At 40.0% G+C, this 17826-nt stretch overlaps 1 protein-coding gene and 1 non-coding gene across 3 annotated transcripts in view; both read right to left on the reverse strand.

The window, feature by feature from the left end:
* ATP8B1 (ATPase phospholipid transporting 8B1) overlaps positions 1–17826 on the reverse strand; it is a 142390-nt gene that overhangs the window by 2134 nt on the left and 122430 nt on the right. For both annotated transcript variants that reach the window (XM_004447203.5, XM_023587673.3), the window contains 9 exons: positions 16475–16586; positions 15209–15284; positions 11973–12105; positions 11243–11531; positions 6701–6924; positions 5449–5532; positions 4434–4679; positions 3984–4122; positions 1698–1828 (listed from right to left, as the gene is read on the reverse strand). In XM_004447203.5, coding sequence (XP_004447260.2) covers positions 1698–1828; positions 3984–4122; positions 4434–4679; positions 5449–5532; positions 6701–6924; positions 11243–11531; positions 11973–12105; positions 15209–15284; positions 16475–16586 — 1434 coding nt within the window. The remainder of the gene's footprint in view (positions 1–1697; positions 1829–3983; positions 4123–4433; positions 4680–5448; positions 5533–6700; positions 6925–11242; positions 11532–11972; positions 12106–15208; positions 15285–16474; positions 16587–17826) is intronic.
* On the reverse strand, positions 15905–16062 carry LOC111763225 (U1 spliceosomal RNA). Its single transcript, XR_002796131.1, has one exon. It is a non-coding gene; the product is annotated as a U1 spliceosomal RNA (small nuclear RNA).

A 17826-nucleotide genomic window follows, 5' to 3' on the forward strand; every position in this document is an offset into this window, starting at 1 on the left:
TCTAATGTAAGGGGGAAATAGAAAGGAGAAATGAGTTTATATGGCTATGAGTCTCTAAAAAAAAAAAAGTCTGGAGGCTGTCAGAAGGATTGCCCTTATGCACAACTGAGCAGAGTCTAAGAGACAGATAAAGTAGATACAATCTCCAGGTATTGGTTCCTTTGAGGGCTAAAGGGACCCACGGGTTCTATGGTCATGGCAGATAGGGTTCATTGCCATGTCAGATGGCCCTTCTTTGGAGCTGGTGTTTCTGCGTGATGAAACTGGACCCAGAGGGGATCTCTTTTCATAAGACTATCATGCTACTTTACTGGAATTGTAGTTGGTATTGGGGTTTAAGATATATTTAGGGGATTGAATCTTTTTACTGACAATATGATAACCAGGCCCTCAGCCTCAACAGACTCCAGCTCCTACAATCTGATTTATTGGACTCACCTCACTCAGCTAAGATGGAGTTGAAGAAGGACAACCACCACACCATGGAGCCTAGAGTGCCTACAACTGAAAGCAGGAGGATTGCATCCAGTATCCATGTGGAATCTGAGCCTCCTCTTGACATAGAGGTGCAACGGACACAACCAATCCAAGGACCTCAGAGAAAAGGTGGCATTGGAGTGGGAAAAGTGGACATGGTGGCTGATGGGTATGGGGAATGGCAGGAAGAGATGAGATGTGGAGGCGCCTTTGGGACTTGGAGTTGCCCTGGATGGTGCTTCAGGGGCAATCACCGGACATTGTTAATCCTCCCAGGGCTCACTGGATGGAATGGGGGAGAGTGTGGGCCATGATGTGGACCAATGACCATGAGATGCAGAGATACCCAGAGATGTACTTACCAAATGCAATGGATGTGTCATGATGATGGGAGTGAGTGTTGCTGGGGGGGGACGGGTGCGGTGGGGGTGGTGGGGTCGAATGGGACCTCATATTTTTTTTAATGTAATATTTTTACAAAATCAATTAAAAAAAATTAAAAAAAAAAAAAAAAAAAGAATGTGCGAAGGAGCCTGGAGGGGAGTGTGCTATTAGGGATCTTCCTCTGAAAAAGTTCCCAGGCTCCTAAGGGAAAGCTACAGGTTCGTCAGGCTCTCCTCTTCCCCTGTGTATTGACATGTCCGGAAGTGATGCTCAGGACTGCTTAGCCATCTTGCTTCCAGCTTTAAGATGACCCGAACGATGCAAATGGCAGAGGGAAGGGATGAAAAGACCAGAATCCTTTCTTTGACATTTAAGTTGCTTAGTTAACCAAACTGAAGCCTGTCAGTTATTGTGTGAGTCGAGATGATACATTTCCTTATTGTTGAGCCAGTGTAAATCCTAGCTTTCTGTCACTTGCAGCTGAAAGGATCCTGCTATAGGTGGTGACAATTTTCTTTAAATTAAAAAAAAAAGAAATCTATTTGTACAGCAAAATATAATGTTTTAATTGCTAAATTGAGGGACTAAATATGTACACATTCAATATTTTATTCTCTCTTTTTGCTTCTGTTGGATAATTTTTATAATAAAAAGCAGGCAAACAAAAAATCCCAATCCCAAAGGATTTACTTGCAAGATGGAGTTAAAGAGAGGTAGGGATACAAAACTATGCATATGAAATTTCCCATGAGTTTCGGATTTTGCAGGAAAGCTGCTGTTGGGAAATTGACTTCTCCATAAGACACTCAAAATACGGAAGGATTGTATTTAGGTACCTTATCACTTTCTGATGGCCAAATGGTCATTGACAAGAAACGTATGGCAACAACAGGTAGCAAACACACTGCGACAGTTAAAATGATGGTCAGCCAGAGATAGGGCTGTCTTAGAGCATTTGAAGCTGTGCCTGCAAAGAAGATGGGGAATGAATAACAGTGGTCCATTTATCCTGAGAGCAGAGTTAACTTTCTATAATCCATAAGTAGATTATCTATGGTAAAATTTTACAATCAGATTGGCCCTCCCAAAACATCCCATCCCTACTCAAGGAATGAACAATTTAAAACCAGACTAAGCAAATCAAAATTAGGAAAGTAAATTCCTTCAAACAAGGCAGGTGTACAAAAGAGAATATAGAAGTAAGGTAAAAATAAAGTGAATTTCTTAGCATTAGAATGATTAAAAATGTAAAATCAGGCACATCTTGTATCTCTGTTGGTTTTTTCCCCCCAAGAATTGAAAAAAGCACTATTCAATTTATAGTGTGTTTGAAATTCTAAATAACAACAACAAATAGAACCACCATTTATGCAACAGGCCTTATACTAAGTACAGATCATGCCATTTAATCAGCTCTGACAAGTCGCTTGATCTTCCTTGCCACATAAGGAAATTCAGTCTTGGAGAAGTTAAGAAATTTGCCCATGGTAACAGAATCAACCATGGCAACCCCTGACCTAAAACTCATGCCCATCTGACAAGAGCCCATGCTTTAACCACTGCAATTTAGCTTCTAGTTTTTTTATGTAAGAGGAAGTAACAATGCAATTCTATAGTACAGATAGGTAATCAGATACACCATCCAATTTTAAAACTAATTAACATCTTCTACACCTAAATTTACCACAATGTTTTCTGTACTTAAACTGTAAGTTATAGAAATAATGGCCTTTCCTTTTTAAATGTGGTTTATAGAGTGCCAAATATTTGAGTTTAAAAAGCCTCCCTATGAGAATATTCTAAATACCTAGGTACTTAGTAAAGAAAGCACAATCATAAAAATATTAGCGATGTCCAAAGAAGAAAAGGGTTACAAAGCAACTATCTTTTATACTCCAACATCTGGTCACTAAAACAAAAACTAATCCTTTATAAGGAAACTAGTTAATGGGGAATTTTTCATTGTGAATATAAGCTGCTCTATTCAAAATAAGCAGCAAATCAATTCCAAATACTTATATCAGTTTGAATTCATTCTGGCATGTGCCATATATTTTACACAGTTGTAATCATTGGTCACCTAACTATTTTCTTTCAGTTCACTTATTACTTTGCACATATATTTCCAATAATGTAGTCTACTTTAAAGTTCTAGAATTCCATCATATTGGTATTTCATAGTTTGATTAGCTAATTTAATATTCTTAGGGCTTTGGGTTATTTCTGTTGGTTTTTAAAAATAATTATAAATGTTATGGTGATAAAATCATTATACAAATTACACTTTCAAAATTTGGGGTATTTTATCTTAGGGTATTTTCCCCAAGTGGATATACTGGGTCAAAATGTATGATAAACTTTATTTAGTTTATTATGTATTTCCAGATTCTGTGTTGGAAAGATTGATCTATATTCTAGTATTACCAGCAATACACATATACTTTAATTTTCCAATAACCTACCAATATAGATTTTATGGGGGGAAAGTTTTTGTTCAGTTGAACAGATGCACAATTATATCTTTTTTTCCCCTCTCCCCTCTGCCCGCCCCCAGTTGTCTGCTCTCTGCCCATTCGCTTGTTCTGTGTTGTTCTGTGTCTGCTTATACTCTTATCATTGGCACCTGGAATCCATGTCTCTTTTTGCTGTGTTATCTTGCTGCGTCAGCTCTCTGTGTGTGTGGCACCATTCTTGGGCAGGCTGCATTTTTCATGCTGGGCGGCTCTCCTTACGGGACACACTCCTTCCACGTGGGGCTCCCCTACACAGGGGACACCCCTGCGTGGCACAGCACTCCTTGCGCTCATCAGCGCTGTGCGTGGGCCACATAGGTTAGGAGGCCCTAGGTTTGAACTCTGGACCTCCCATGTGGTAGGAGGATGCCCTATCCATTGGGCCAAATCCACTTCCCACAATCATATCTTAAAGTTATTTAAACTTGCTTTCCTCTCAGCACATTACTGTCCTTCCAACCCACCACCACCACTCAATTCCTGATCAGGACATTAAGTTTCACTAGCAATAATTTATACTTCCAATTTTTATTTAGATGGAAGTTATGTCAGCATCTAAACCAGTGACATTTGCCTGTAAATTTATTATTGGAATTTAGTAATACCAACCTGTAAATTGAAATGCAGATGGAAAGAGAACATGTATTCCAGCACTATGAAAGTCAAACATGATGCCAAAATAAAGTGCAATGCTTCCAAAAATGGAAAAAGCATTCACAAAAGTCCAATAAGAAGTATCCAAGCCAATCTGTTGGGAAACCAGAGAAAAACACAGCACTCATTTTGGGGAGTTAGCTAGAAGTAAAGGATCTAAGAATTGCAAAAATAGAATTTAGCAATTTAGACTTGACCACTGAATAATCAGAAACTACCCTTGGATCAGGTAAGTAAAAGGAAATGTGCTTGGTAAAAGGGATCAAAATAATATTCCTATTTGTAACCTGGCAGAGACTCAGTGGGAGGGAAAGCAGGAGTGGGGGGGTGGGGGCATGCACGCTGTCTGTGTTCAGAAATAGAGGCATGAACAGATAATACGCACAGCTGCCTGGAGCCATGTACCTGGAAATTGACCGTTATTATAAGAGCTGAGGCAATGGTGACGGCAAATGACTGGTAGTCGGAAGGTGCCTCTCCGTCCTGGCCCATGGTTTGCAGAAAAGCTCCAAGCGGCACGAAGAAGAGGACCATCGACGTTAAGACGCCGTGCAGCAAGCTGACGAAGAACCTCTTATAGTTAAACAGTAAGTCTCGCTGTCCCACAACGTACAACCCCGGAAATCGGAGGCTCAGTTTGTCACTCACATCCTTAAGGGAAAAACAAAATGTGTATCATCTATCAGGATCAAAGACCTCAGATATATATTTCAACTTATATTTTACAAATGGCTTCAACTTGCTGTTTATCTTTAGGAAGTCAACAACTGAACAAGTTGAGAAACCCTGCCAATAGTTTATGCACAGAGAGCAACCTCATAGCTTAACTCCACAATTACTGGATATTGAACTGAGAGAGGGTCTAGGTAGAAGTTTATTATTTTGCTTTTCATGGAAAGAAAACTAATTAATCATATAAATAATATGTAGGAGTGCTATTTTTACCTGCTAAGAGACAACACTTATTCAAATGCTTTGGGAAAATATTTTCACATACCAGTTGATAAGTTCATTCCACATTATTCTTTTTATCCATTAAAGCATGTTCTCTAAAGAGTTGCTATTAGGTAAAAAGTAGGCTAATTTTAGAAAGAATTAAAATAATTTACTTTTAAGATGAGCAAGCTATTATTGTCGAGACACACCATGCTGCTGGGTCTGCAGACAATACAGTCTTAGGTGTCTTAAGGAAGGGTGATAAACACTTTTGACAATGAATTTGACCCAGTCACAGAAATACTCTTTTCTTACTATAAAACAAGAAGCACAGCAGTTACCCTTGTTGCCTGGCAACGGAATTATAATACGTGCTACTCAGAAAAAAGTGAAAACAAAGGAGTGTGTTGAAATGTTTGCCTTGACCTTCTCTAACAGGTTAGCCGCACGGCCCTAAGTGTAACCTGGGGCATGAGGCGCCTACCTGGTCAAGCAGTCCCATGAGGAGGACAGGTAGGCTGGAGTAGAGCACGTTGTAGAGCGTGATGAACCAGTCCTCGTATGCTGTCTGTGAGGAGACGACAACAGCCCACATCACTCAAGGAAATGTGTCAGCCTGATGGACACATACTCATCTACTTCCTCAAAGAACAGGGTGGCTCCAGGAATGTTCCCAGCCCGAGTAAATATAAGTCTATTTCTATGGGATGGGCAGAATCAAAGACCAAGCCACAGAAACGAATTTCTTCCCCCGAATAAGTCAGGAATATACTCCAAAAGGTTTTGGTAAAGGGCCTATTCTACTTGAACTATGCTAGAAAAACAATTCAGGGTTCATTTTCCTATATCCCTGTATTAATGAATTAGAATACATAAAATTAAAAACGGGTTCAAAATCACTTAAGTGCCACTGAATTTTTCGTGACTTTTATTTTAGAAGTCCAGCATTTCCATTAAAACATTTCGTAAAGCAGAATTTGACTATAAGAGGCTATCCTCCTGGGAGGGGAACGCAAGCACTGTGCACACACACCATTCCACGGGGGTGGACTCAGAGGCCATGTGCTAGTCAGGACCGGCAGTTACATCCAGTCCTGCAAGAGACAGGAAGGAGGCCCTGTCCTGCTTAAGACCTCTTCCGGCCTTGGATTTCTGGGACTCCTGACACCATTGGTAAATGGCACAATGCCAGAGAGGGTTGGGAAATCAAACACACTGACTTAAGCTCATTTCTAAATCATGATATTTTTCCGCTGCACCACCATTTTAACACATTAAATCTGTCCCACTCTTATTTCAGCAAAAAATCCCAAAACAAAACCAAAAAACCCCACAGAAGATATAATAGATGTATGACTCTCCAATATTTATAAAATTCCATTAACCTTGGTCAAAATTAAATTTTATACTTTCAAATTTGAACAGTCTATCATTATTGTTAATGGCAAGGTAACTTTAAAAAAAAACTAAGGTGAAGACAAAGATACATAAACAAAAGCCAATAGACCCTGAACAAATTTTAAAGGCAAATTAAAACATTTTGAAAGCACTGGAAATATTTTAGAAAAGTCAACCACAATCTTAATCTATTCCTCAACTACAGCATCAAAACTATAAAGATATAGCATCAAAACTATAAATACAAAAGGGAAGAAACAAATTTGTTCTTTTAGAAGTAGAGTTTTTATTCATTTAAGAGAAGAGCTCTTCTCATCAGAAATAATAAGCTATGTTACCTGTGCAGAGTACCCATTGAAGAAGGAGTACCAGAAATGAACCAAGGTAAACGCAAAGTTTTTATAAAAGAAGTATCGAAGGAACTTGCACATCCGTATGTAAGACCACCGCCCATGCACCAGCAACAGTCTCTGCAGGTATCTGAACTGAGCGAAGGAATAATCACTTGACATGACAGCTTGCATGCCTTCTTGCCCACTTATTCCAACTCCAATGTGGGCTGCTATTGGGCAGAGAGAGAGAAAATACTGTGAACCACAAGCCTATTTTACTGGAATAAAAAAAAGGTTTCAATTGCAAATTGAAAACAAAGATGATACTCATGGGACAATAAATAGAAATGCTCTTGCTCACCACTCCCTAGCCCATGCTTCTGAACTCAGCTCAATCAGAGGTACAAGTTGCTAAAGAGAGCACACGGTAGGGACTCCATCAATATTTGTGAAAGGATCTCATTTGGGCAGTGAATTCCATTTGGATGATGTGCACAGCCTACAGGCCATCTCTCCAATCCATGGGGTGAGTACAGACACACATTTTCACTGTGTCCCTGCCTCCCTGGGCACAGCTGAGTCAGCCACGGGCAGATAGGTTCTGTGGTACATACTACAAACTGAATCTCTTGACTTTCATGCTACCCTTGTTCTAATTGGAAAGAATGGAAAGCAAAAACCCTATATTTTCCAGACTCCCTTGCAGCTAGGTGCTCTTTTTGCATTAGATTCCATTGATTATAAATATTTGCAAGTGATTTGGCAGTGGAAGTGAATCCCTTCTCATCTTGGCAGTTTGTGCAGCAGAGTTCACATCCATTCTCCAGCTTCCTGGATGGCCAAGAGCAACTGCAAATGCTTCTCAATTGAAAGGCTCTTCAGCACACTCTCAATGGTAGAAAAGCTTCTGGTTGGTGACCTAGAGGTCAGAGGCTCAGTCTAGGACCTTTTTCTTCAGTCCATTCTGAACTTTTAAAAGCACCTAATTCCCTATAGTAAATCACTTCCTGCTTAAAATACCTGGAGCAATCTGTTTCCTTTACTAAACCCTGACAGAAAAACCAAGCTGGGCTAATCAGTCTTTCTTTGATATTTTGTCATTAAAATTCAAGTTTTAAGTTAGTGTGTGTATGTGTCTATCTTAAGTAAATTCCTGAGGTATAGGAGAGTCAAATTTCTTTCTGAGGGATCCTGATGGGCAGAGAAATAAATCAAGTAGTCCAGAGAGAGAAAGAGAGAAAAGACAATCAGACGGACAGACAATGGGTTCCTCACATAGCTCCAGCTTCTTTGAGACCTGATTCTTTAGGTGCAATGAGACATCTGTGTCCTTACTATAAATTCCATATAAACTTCTCTTAAGCTAGCTTTATTTATTTTTCTCTGATACTTACAACCAAAAGAGTTTTAACTAAGAAACTGTTAAACTTTTGAAGGTTTATTTATGGTCCACCATGACTTTTAGACACATAATTTGCGGTTGGAAAGGTTTCCAGGATGGATAAAAGTGAAAGTCAATTTTATTCATTCTTCCAATAGTCATTAAAGAACATTTTCAAATTAGTGAATTATAAGGTTTATGTAGATCTTGAAAGTCACAGAAATGAAGACAGAGAATGAGATAAATTAGAAAAAATATACTAGACAGCACACCCTATTGTCACTCAGACCCAAAGAACTGATTGCCAGCTCAGTAGTTACCGATTAAAAGAAGCTTTGAAAGTCCTGCCCCAGTTGCAGAACATAAGGTCTGACAAATTCAAAACATAACTGTAGTGACTTGTTCAAACCTAAAAGTTTTCAAAAAACAATGCATGTCTAAAAAACAGAATAAACTGCATCTCACTCAATATTTATGACCTCTTACAAAACAAACAAATAGCTTTTATGACCATTTGTTGTGGCCAAACTGCTCTTCCCTACTGAACCATGGCCTTCTTTTCTCCTGAACAAGCAACAGAGGGAAATGCTGAGATTCCATCTTGGCTGTCAGGGCCAAGGAAGAGAAATCCTTGCCATTGACACTGGCATCCAGTCCAACTTTTCCACTGAGCAGACCAAGGGCAATATGTGCAATGAACACTGCCACAGTTCACTGGGTAATTAAAGGCAACAGAACAGAGGTGCTTAAAGGCTACTGTGTTTCTTCTAAAAACTAAATATAGGCAGTTGGAATTTTTTGAAGTTTCAAATGTGATTTTTTTTAAAAAGATTTTTTATAGTTTGATTTATTCTGCCCCCCACACATTGTTATTTTGTCCTCACTTTCTGTTCTGTCTCTGTTTGTTGTGTGCTCTCTGTATCTGCTTGTGTTCTATTTCAGGAGGCACCAGGAACTGAACCTGGGACCTCCCATGTGGGAGGGAAGTGCCCATTGCTTGAGCCACATCCACTCCCTGCTTGTTGTATCTCTCATTGTGTCTCCTCGTTGTGGCATCTGGTTATGTCAACTTGCTGTCTTGCTCGTCTTCTTTAGGAGGCACTGGGAACCAAACCCAGGACACCATGTGGTAGGTGGGTGCCCAAATTCTTGAGCCACTTCCACTTCTCCCAAATGTGATTTTAATGCCTTGCTGCTGGGCACTCCATAATTCTGTAACCATACGATTATTCCTCAAGTTCTCCTGCCTTTATCTCCTCTCTCTCCTGATGCATGCACAAGCTCAGGTCTCAGACAAAGAAGTGACAATAGCTACCCATGCAGCCCTTAGATATCCTTAGAAACGAGAGGAAGAAGGCACCTGTCGAAGTCCTTACATCCTTGCTAGGGGCAACATCATGATGGGCTGCAATTCCCTCCACTTTTAAACCTCTTTCTGGAATAGGTGGGACTATACTTCTAAACATGGAACATGTTAGCAAATGATCATATTGTTTTTGGCACTCAACTTTCACTCTACTTATTTATGAACAAGAATAATTTCTTTCTGAATATTGCTCTTGAGGCAGTTGAAAGAGATTAAAGCTGTTAAAAGTATAAAAAGGCAATAACAGTACTTAGTTAAAGCTACTATAATAACTTCCAAGGAGACCTCAGAATTTCCTTTATTTATGGATGCTCCATAAATTATATATAAAAGCACCTGGCATACAACAGAGCTTAAGAAAAAATTTAGACTTTAAGAAAACAAGTCTGTATAAGGTGAGCTATGTTGACTTTTCTTGATCCTTCTTACTATCAATGGGTGACCTCAAAGGAAAAATAAATTCAGGTCTAAGTCAAACAAGCAGATGATAAATCTGAGAACTTCCCCAACATAAAGAAGTCTACATTGTAGATGAATAAAAATAAGGTTTGAGTCACTTTCCAGTTGGCGCAGCTAGCTAAGTTAATGGTACATAATGGAAAATAAACTATAGCTGGCTACAGAGGAAGGCAATGGATCTAATTCAGAGCCAGAAATGTCATTGTATGGCAGGACAAGCATGTTCAAAAACCATGAAGAGGAATGAAACTGGAAGCGGAGGCTGACATATGCACTGATAAAAAAGCAAGAAGACATACGTCACATAGCTGATTCCCGCTGAGGCAGATAAAGTTGGAATATTCTTAGTATATGTCAAGAGGAGTAGGAGGGGAGAGACTCTAAGAAAAGAAAGAGACAGATGAATGAGTCACAAAGTAGACTGAATTAAAAGTATAGTAATATATAATGCATTTAAGCTACCCAGCACAATAGGCCATGCATATATATATATATACTTTCAAGCAGTATTTCGTTTTAATAATAATATCACAGAGCTGAAGGCAACATCAGAAATAATTATCCTATTTTCAGATGAGACACAGAGGCCTCAGAGGATAAGCCTGGGCATTTTCACTACAAAATACTCCCTTTAGTAATAAAGGGAAAAAGAGACTGGACCCAGGCATGTAGACAAGTTCCAGGCTTGGTTTAAGACACTTTAATAACAGCGCAACTGTATTTCTGTACAATCATATTCAATCCTTTAGTTTGTGGGTACGTCAGGTCCTCTGACTAGCAAAATGTCCCTTGGTGGTTTTGCGGGGAGATCAGGGGGTGATGAGACCATGTTAGAGCTCTGCTTCCATGTCAAACGAGTTTCTCTGTCACCCAATGAAGTGCCAAGAGATTTAGGAGAGGGAAGAAGCAAGCCCCAGAGATGCTTAGGTGAGGGAGAATAATAGTCTCAACACAAATTCGAGGGAGAGAGTTCAACAGTGTATCCTGAGCTCAGCAGAATTTTTTTTTGCACAACTTATTAAACATCAGGGTTTTTAATAAGCCCTAAGGAACTATGCAGGGAGGACCAACAAGAGTGGAAAAACCCAAACAGATGTAAAAGCAGGAAGGAAATAAGGATACATTCTCCCACAAGTGACTGGTCTTCCAGCTGATACTCTGTGAGGGCTGCTGATTCCCAAGGACCCGGTCATGAGCATAGCCATCGTGGTTAAGTGCTTCTTATTAAATGTTTGCTTTATGAAAACCTAACCAATGAAATCTGGAAAAACGACTCAGAACTTGTTCCCTATTACTGTGCTTTAGCAATCTGTGTCTCGCTGACCATCTGGGCAAGACTCACTTTTGATCATGTTCACGTCATTGGCCCCGTCCCCAATGGCCAGCGTGATGGCTTTCTTGTACCTCTTCACCAGGTCCACCACCATGGCCTTCTGCCTTGGGGTGACGCGGCAGCAGATGACCGCGTTGCACTCGCAGGCCAGGTCCACAAAGTTCTTCTGCTGCTGCTCTTTTTTAACTTCGAGCCTCCTTTTGCTTTGGGTCCGCATTCGTCTTTCTTCTTCTGTCCTTGGGAACTTCAGTTTCAGAATCTTACTTCTCTTGGTCTTTTTCTCTAGAAGGATTTCATTCTGTAAAATTGGAGAGGGAAAGGATGGCGGCCATTGTAGTTTTCAAACCAAGAGGACCATTCCCCAAACTTGTATATGTATATTTTATTACGAAACTTTAATTACAGTATGTGAAGGATAATTCTTGGGTTATACCACTGATGAGTTTGTCCTGATTATAAAGCATATTTACCATCAAAATTTAGAACGTACAGAAATGTACAAAGAAGAAAATTAAAATTATCCATTAATTGATAAACCAAGGGCATGCAGTGTTACCATTTCCGTATAATTCCTTCAGTGTATATACAGTATTAAGTTTTGAACTTGGGAAAGTGCACTTTCATTAGAGGCTAAGAGATTTTTAAGTTGGCAGTGTTAATATGTGACTCTATCTAAACTTGGCCCATAATAAACTTCCTTAGTTTGATTCGAAGACACAGGTATGCTAAAGATACGTACCAACCAAGAACCAGTGATTATTAAAGCACGGTTTCCGCCAGGTGGGAAAAAAGGTTCATGTGCTGGGGGTACAAATTTTGCATAGACTCCCCCTCTATTCCTCTGGTTTTCCATCCTTGTGTGAAGAAGAGAACTGGGGGCAAATAAATGAAAGAGTTTAAAGTTCATGAACATAAACAGGCCCTTGCCTATGAGATAATTTTGACATATGTTCTTACTAGTCTTTTTTTTTCTCTCTCCCCTTCCCCCCCCCAAGTGCCCCCCCATTGTCTGCTCTCTGTATCCATTCACTATATGTTCTTCTCTGACTGCTTCTATCCTTATCAGCAGCACCAGGTATCTGTGTTTCTTTTTGTTGCGTCATCTTGCTGTGCCACCTCTCCATGTGTGTGGCGCCATTCCTGGGCAGGCTGCACTTTCTTTTGCGCTGGATGGCTCTCCTTCTGGGGCATGCTCCTTGTGCATGGGGCTCGCTTACATGGGGGACACCTCTGCAGGGCAAGGCACTTCTTGCACACATCAGGACTGCACATGGGCCAGCTCCACACGGTGTTCTTACTAAGTCTTGATTCCTCCCCCAAGCAGCACCACGCTCTTGGCATTTCATTATGTGTCACCACCTTTGCCATCCAAAGGAAGCTGTAATTGAAAATGTGTTCCCAAGCAACAAAGAAAGGTGGGCTTGATCTGAGTTACGATACCCTGGGATGCACCCTACTTTACTGGCTACTATTTGGTGGAAAGAAGCTGCTTATTTCCCCTTAAACAAAAAGTCCTTTCTGCTCTTGAGAAATTCTCAGTGCTTGATATTGGTGAATTACTGAGAAGACCGCACATCCATGCCAAAGAGAAATGAGTTGAGGAATCTGGGGAGTGGAGAAGATTTTAACTATCTTGTCCAATCTCTCCATGTTGCAAAGAAGGAAACCAAACTCAAAGTCACAATTTTATTCATTCTTCCGATAGTGTTTAACATTTTCATATTAGTGAATTATAATTTTTGTGTAGATCTTAGAAGCCATGGAAATGAAGACAGAGAGTGGATAAATTAGAAAAAAGTATGTTAGAGAGTACAACCCTTAGTGATGGAAAAACTGGTATGAGAACTCACTTTTCCTAACTCCCAGTCCAGGGCTCTCCCCCAGGGCTTACATCACACAAAGACATTATTTTTCATCTTCAGAAGCAGAAGTCTCAACCTTGGCACTATTTATATTTTGAGCCAATTAATTCTTTGCTGTGAGGGGCTGACCTCTGCACTACAGGAAGTTTAGCAACACCCCTGGCCTCTACCCACTAGCTGTCAGCAGCAATACAATTAATGTAACCCAAGGACTATAGTTAACAGCAATACTGTAATATTCTTGCATCAATGCCACTGTGTTAATAAAAAGAGGGTATGGAAAAGTATATCAAATGTATGCTTACACCATAGTTAGTGGTAATGGTCTGATGACATTATCTCATAATCTGTAACAAATGTTCCACAACAATGTAGTGTGTTGGTGGGAAGGTGTTTTATGGGAATTCCACACATGTGCATGACTGTTTTGTAATTTCACAACTTCTCTAATGAAAATATATTTTAAAAACATGTCTCCAGACATTGCCAAACATTCCCTGGAAGGCAAAATTTCTCTCCATTGAGAGCCACTGCACCAGAAGGTTAAGTATCTATTATCCTTTCTACATATTAATGTAATTTTCATTCTCAAGTTGAAAATAAAGAGTGAGCAAGACAAATCATTAAGAGGCTGGAAAAGGAAAATACAGTTTTCTCTTCAAACCATTCTAGAGGAACCATCCAGAAAGATGATTAATATGTCTTATAAAGGTGAACTTAGTTAAAGTATTATCATCAAATTTGATATTTGAATAATTAGTTTAGGATCCAATTTTAACAATTTCAAAAGAGAGATTGGACTTTTATTAATGTCCTCATCTATGAGAAGTAAACAAAACCAAGAAATTACTTAATAAACATATTAAGCTCTTATTTATCCATTGCTACTTTGTAAAACTTCAAAACACAAATAGGCATGGTTTATATGCCTCTATTCAAACAGAACTGATCTATTTAGATTAGAAGGCCATTGATTCTGTTTGTCTAATTTAGTAGAGTGCCTAATATACTGAAGCAACTTGTAAAAGCTTTATCATCATCATTAGAAAGGCGACTAATAACAACCATCAATTTCCCCATCACTTTAAAAGACCAGGCAGTCGCTGTGTGTTAACAGCTTCATTTGGGCTTGTGACAGCTCAAGGAAGGGGTTGTTAGACAAGAGCTTAAGCAATAAATGCAACTATTGATCCATCAGCAAGCACATCAAGCTAACTATGTACAGAAAATTGTCGGCTTCCTAACAAGACAGGGCTTTCTCACTACACATTCCCAAGCCGGTAAATCTAATTCAGGGCTTAAGCCCTGTTTCAGCTTAAGCTAAGATAGAACTACCCAGGCCTGCTTCATTTTAACAGATATCTAAATGACATGGGGAGGGAAGTGGATGTGGCTCAAGCAATTGGGTTTCTGCCTACCACATGGGAGGTCCCAGGTTTTGTTCCCGGTGCCTCCTAAAAAAAAGACAAAACCAAAAACAACAGGCAAAACAAAGAAAAAACCGAATTCAGGGAAGCCAATGTAGTTCAAAGTTGAGTGCTGGCTTCCCACATATGAGGAACTGGGTTCACTCCCAAGCCAGAACAACAACAACAAAAAATATGTATATATGTGTGTGTGTGTGTGTGTGTGTGTGTGTGTGTGTATGCAGAGGGGACACACACACACACAATTTAAGTTAAAATAAAATAATAAAATAATAAAATAAAATAAAAACCTACATGATGTAACCCACCAAAATATTTCCCTTCCATGTAGGTTTTTCTTTTTTCATTCTATTTTTCTTTCTAAAGGTAAGATTTCTAGGAAATGCAATACATAAATATAATTTATATTAATTTGTTAGTGAGGTTATATTGCCCACTTCCTTTTTCAGCAGATGAGTACTGAGGACTTCGAAGGAATGGAGAAAAATGACTCCTGAAAGGACAAATAAAACTTCCCAGACCCAGTTTCTCTAAAACTGAAATCTGCTGAAAGGAAGGCCCAACTAGCATATCTTGGAATGGCCTGTTGTTCTCTTCCTTCATTTAGATGTGAGGCAACTGGTCTGTGGGACACATTCCAGCTCCCGTTTTTCCATAACTGCTTAACATGCAGGCCCTTTACTTACTTGATATCCTCCCCGTAGCAGATGGTGGTGTCTTCGGTCAGAAGTTCACAAGCAAATCCTATATTTTCAGCAGTTTCTACAGCAATAAAAAAATCAAGTCAATGTCACCCCCACTGTAGAATTTAATTATCGACTTTATAGTAATGATACTTACTTCAATTAATGAACATAACCGAATTCAACCAAATCTGTTGTTTTTCTGTAGCAATATACAGAAATAACAAAAAGAAAAAAACCCCTTTCTCAGTGATAAACTCAGTGAAAATCAAAATCTGGTTTGAGATGTTTTAAATAATAAAATGTGCTACATTATCAAATACATAAACTGAGTATTTAATAAATCAATGTTCATTAATGCACTAAACATAAACCATGTGATTTAATCACTGTTTACATAAAAAAACTGTTGTGTTAAAAAAAAAAGGATAATTCCATCAACCCTCACTATCTCCTAATAAAGATTTTTTCCCTCCTTCTTTCATTACCACCAACTTGGTAATTGTTTAAAGTCAGAGCTGTTTAACCCATTGGTGATGTTAGTCCGAGTGAAAGAAATCATTTATTTTCCTGAGAGAGGCTTGTGGAGTGAAGCATAATGGCAAACAACTACTCAGCTCAAAATTAAAAAACAAATCTTTCTTGGGGTATAAAGTTTCAGTCATAAAACTTTTTTTTTTTTAATTTTTATTCTTTCTCCCGGGGAGAGTGCAAATACAGTCCCCCTCTACCACAAATTACGCAGTTGAGTTTCCCTCACTGGGGAACTCACGGGGTCAGCACATCCGGAGCGCAATGGATCAACCTCGCCCTGGGAAAACCACCTTCATAATCATAGTATCTTCCCTGGTAAGTATTAGTCATAATTTCTGAGCAATAAAATGGGCAAGAAAACAAAAGTTGTTGTTCCACTCTATGCCCAATGAGTTGGCAAAGCACTGGGGAGGACAGAAGGGACAAGAGGGGTGGCCCTTTCAGGATAGGAGTCCCCATCTGACTGAAGAGATAAGGCTACTCACAGTCAGCAAGAAGGCATGACCAGGAGCTAAATTATAGGGAGTAAACTCTCCCACTATGGGCATTTAAGGAAGAATGTGGTCAAGATGCGACGAATAACAGAGGAAGGTTTCTTAGCGAAAACATCTCTGTCCCAAAGAAAGGGATACGGTTTTTGTAAAGGATGGCAAGTCCGAGAAGGTCATCTCAAGCAAAGGAAATAGAAACTATAAATATTTTTGAATAGCAGATATGCTTTCACAATAAGTTTACCCTTTTTGTCTCCAGTAAGCACCCAGATTTTAATGTCTGCTTTTGCAAGTTTTGATATGGTTTCTGGGACTCCATCCTGTAGCTTATCTTCAATAGCTGTAGCTCCTAATAGCTGGAATGAACATACAAAAAAAAAAAAAGGAATTAAATAATTTCCTGCGATTGCAGTTTGCCAACATGTAGAAAGAAGGGTTAATTATTCACTCCAGTGGGTGCTTTACTGGTGCCAACAGCCAGCATTAACAGGGAAGGCTGGGAAACGGACTTGGGCCAGTGGTTAGGGCGTCCGTCTACCACATGCGAGGTCCACGGTTCAAACCCCGGGCCTCCTCAAGCCGTGTGGAGCTGGCCCACGCGTAGTGCTGATGTGCCCAAGGAGTGCCCTGCCACGCAGGGGTGCCCCCCGTGTAGGGGAGCCCCATACACAAGGAGTGTACCCCCTAAGGAGAGCCACCCAGTGCGAAAGAAAGTGCAGCCTGCCCAGGAATGGCGCCGCCCACACTTCCCGTGCTGCTGACGACAACAGAAGCGGACAAAGAAACAAGACGCAGCAAATGGACACAGAGAACAGACAACCGGGGGAGGGGAGGAATTAAATAAATAAATAAATCTTTTAAAACAAAACAAAACAAAAACAAAAAACAGGGAAGGCTGATATGTTTCACAGTCACTGCAAACCAAATCAAAACAGCTAAAACTTTTCCTTAAAGTATGAACACTTAGTTTACGAAGACAAAAAATGCAAATTCAAATACAGGACATTAAAAATATACCTTCAGGGAAGGGGACTTGGCCCAATGGATAGGGGAGTCCACCTACCACACAGGACGTCCGAGGTTCAAACCCCAGGCCTCCTTGACCCATGTGGAGCTGGCTCATGTGCAGTGCTGACGTGTGCAAGCAGTGCTGATGTGCACAAGGAGTGCTGTGCCACGCAGGGGTGTACCCCGTGTAGGGGAGCCCCACACACAAGGAGTGCGCCCCATAAGGAGAGCCGCCCAGTGCGAAAGAAAGTGCAGCCTGCCCAGGAATGGCGCCGCACACACGGAGAGCTGACACGGCAAGATGACGCAACAAAAAGAAACACAGATTCCCGGTGCTGCATCCAGGATAGAAGCAGTCACAGAAGAACACACAGCAAATGGACACAGAGAGCAGACAACTTAGGGGGTGGGGGTAGGGGAGAGAAATAAATAAAAAAGAAATCTTTAAAAAACATATACATATATATACCTTCACTATTTACATGCTAGTTTACAAAGAGACACTAGCCAGTTCTTCCTGCTAATATTTGCTGAACATTTCCCAGTCATCTAAACTCTATAAGCAGTAAGTATTAAATCTTGAAAAAT

This window comes from Dasypus novemcinctus, chromosome 16 (genome assembly GCF_030445035.2).
Source record: "Dasypus novemcinctus isolate mDasNov1 chromosome 16, mDasNov1.1.hap2, whole genome shotgun sequence".
Taxonomy (NCBI): Eukaryota; Metazoa; Chordata; class Mammalia; order Cingulata; family Dasypodidae; genus Dasypus; species Dasypus novemcinctus.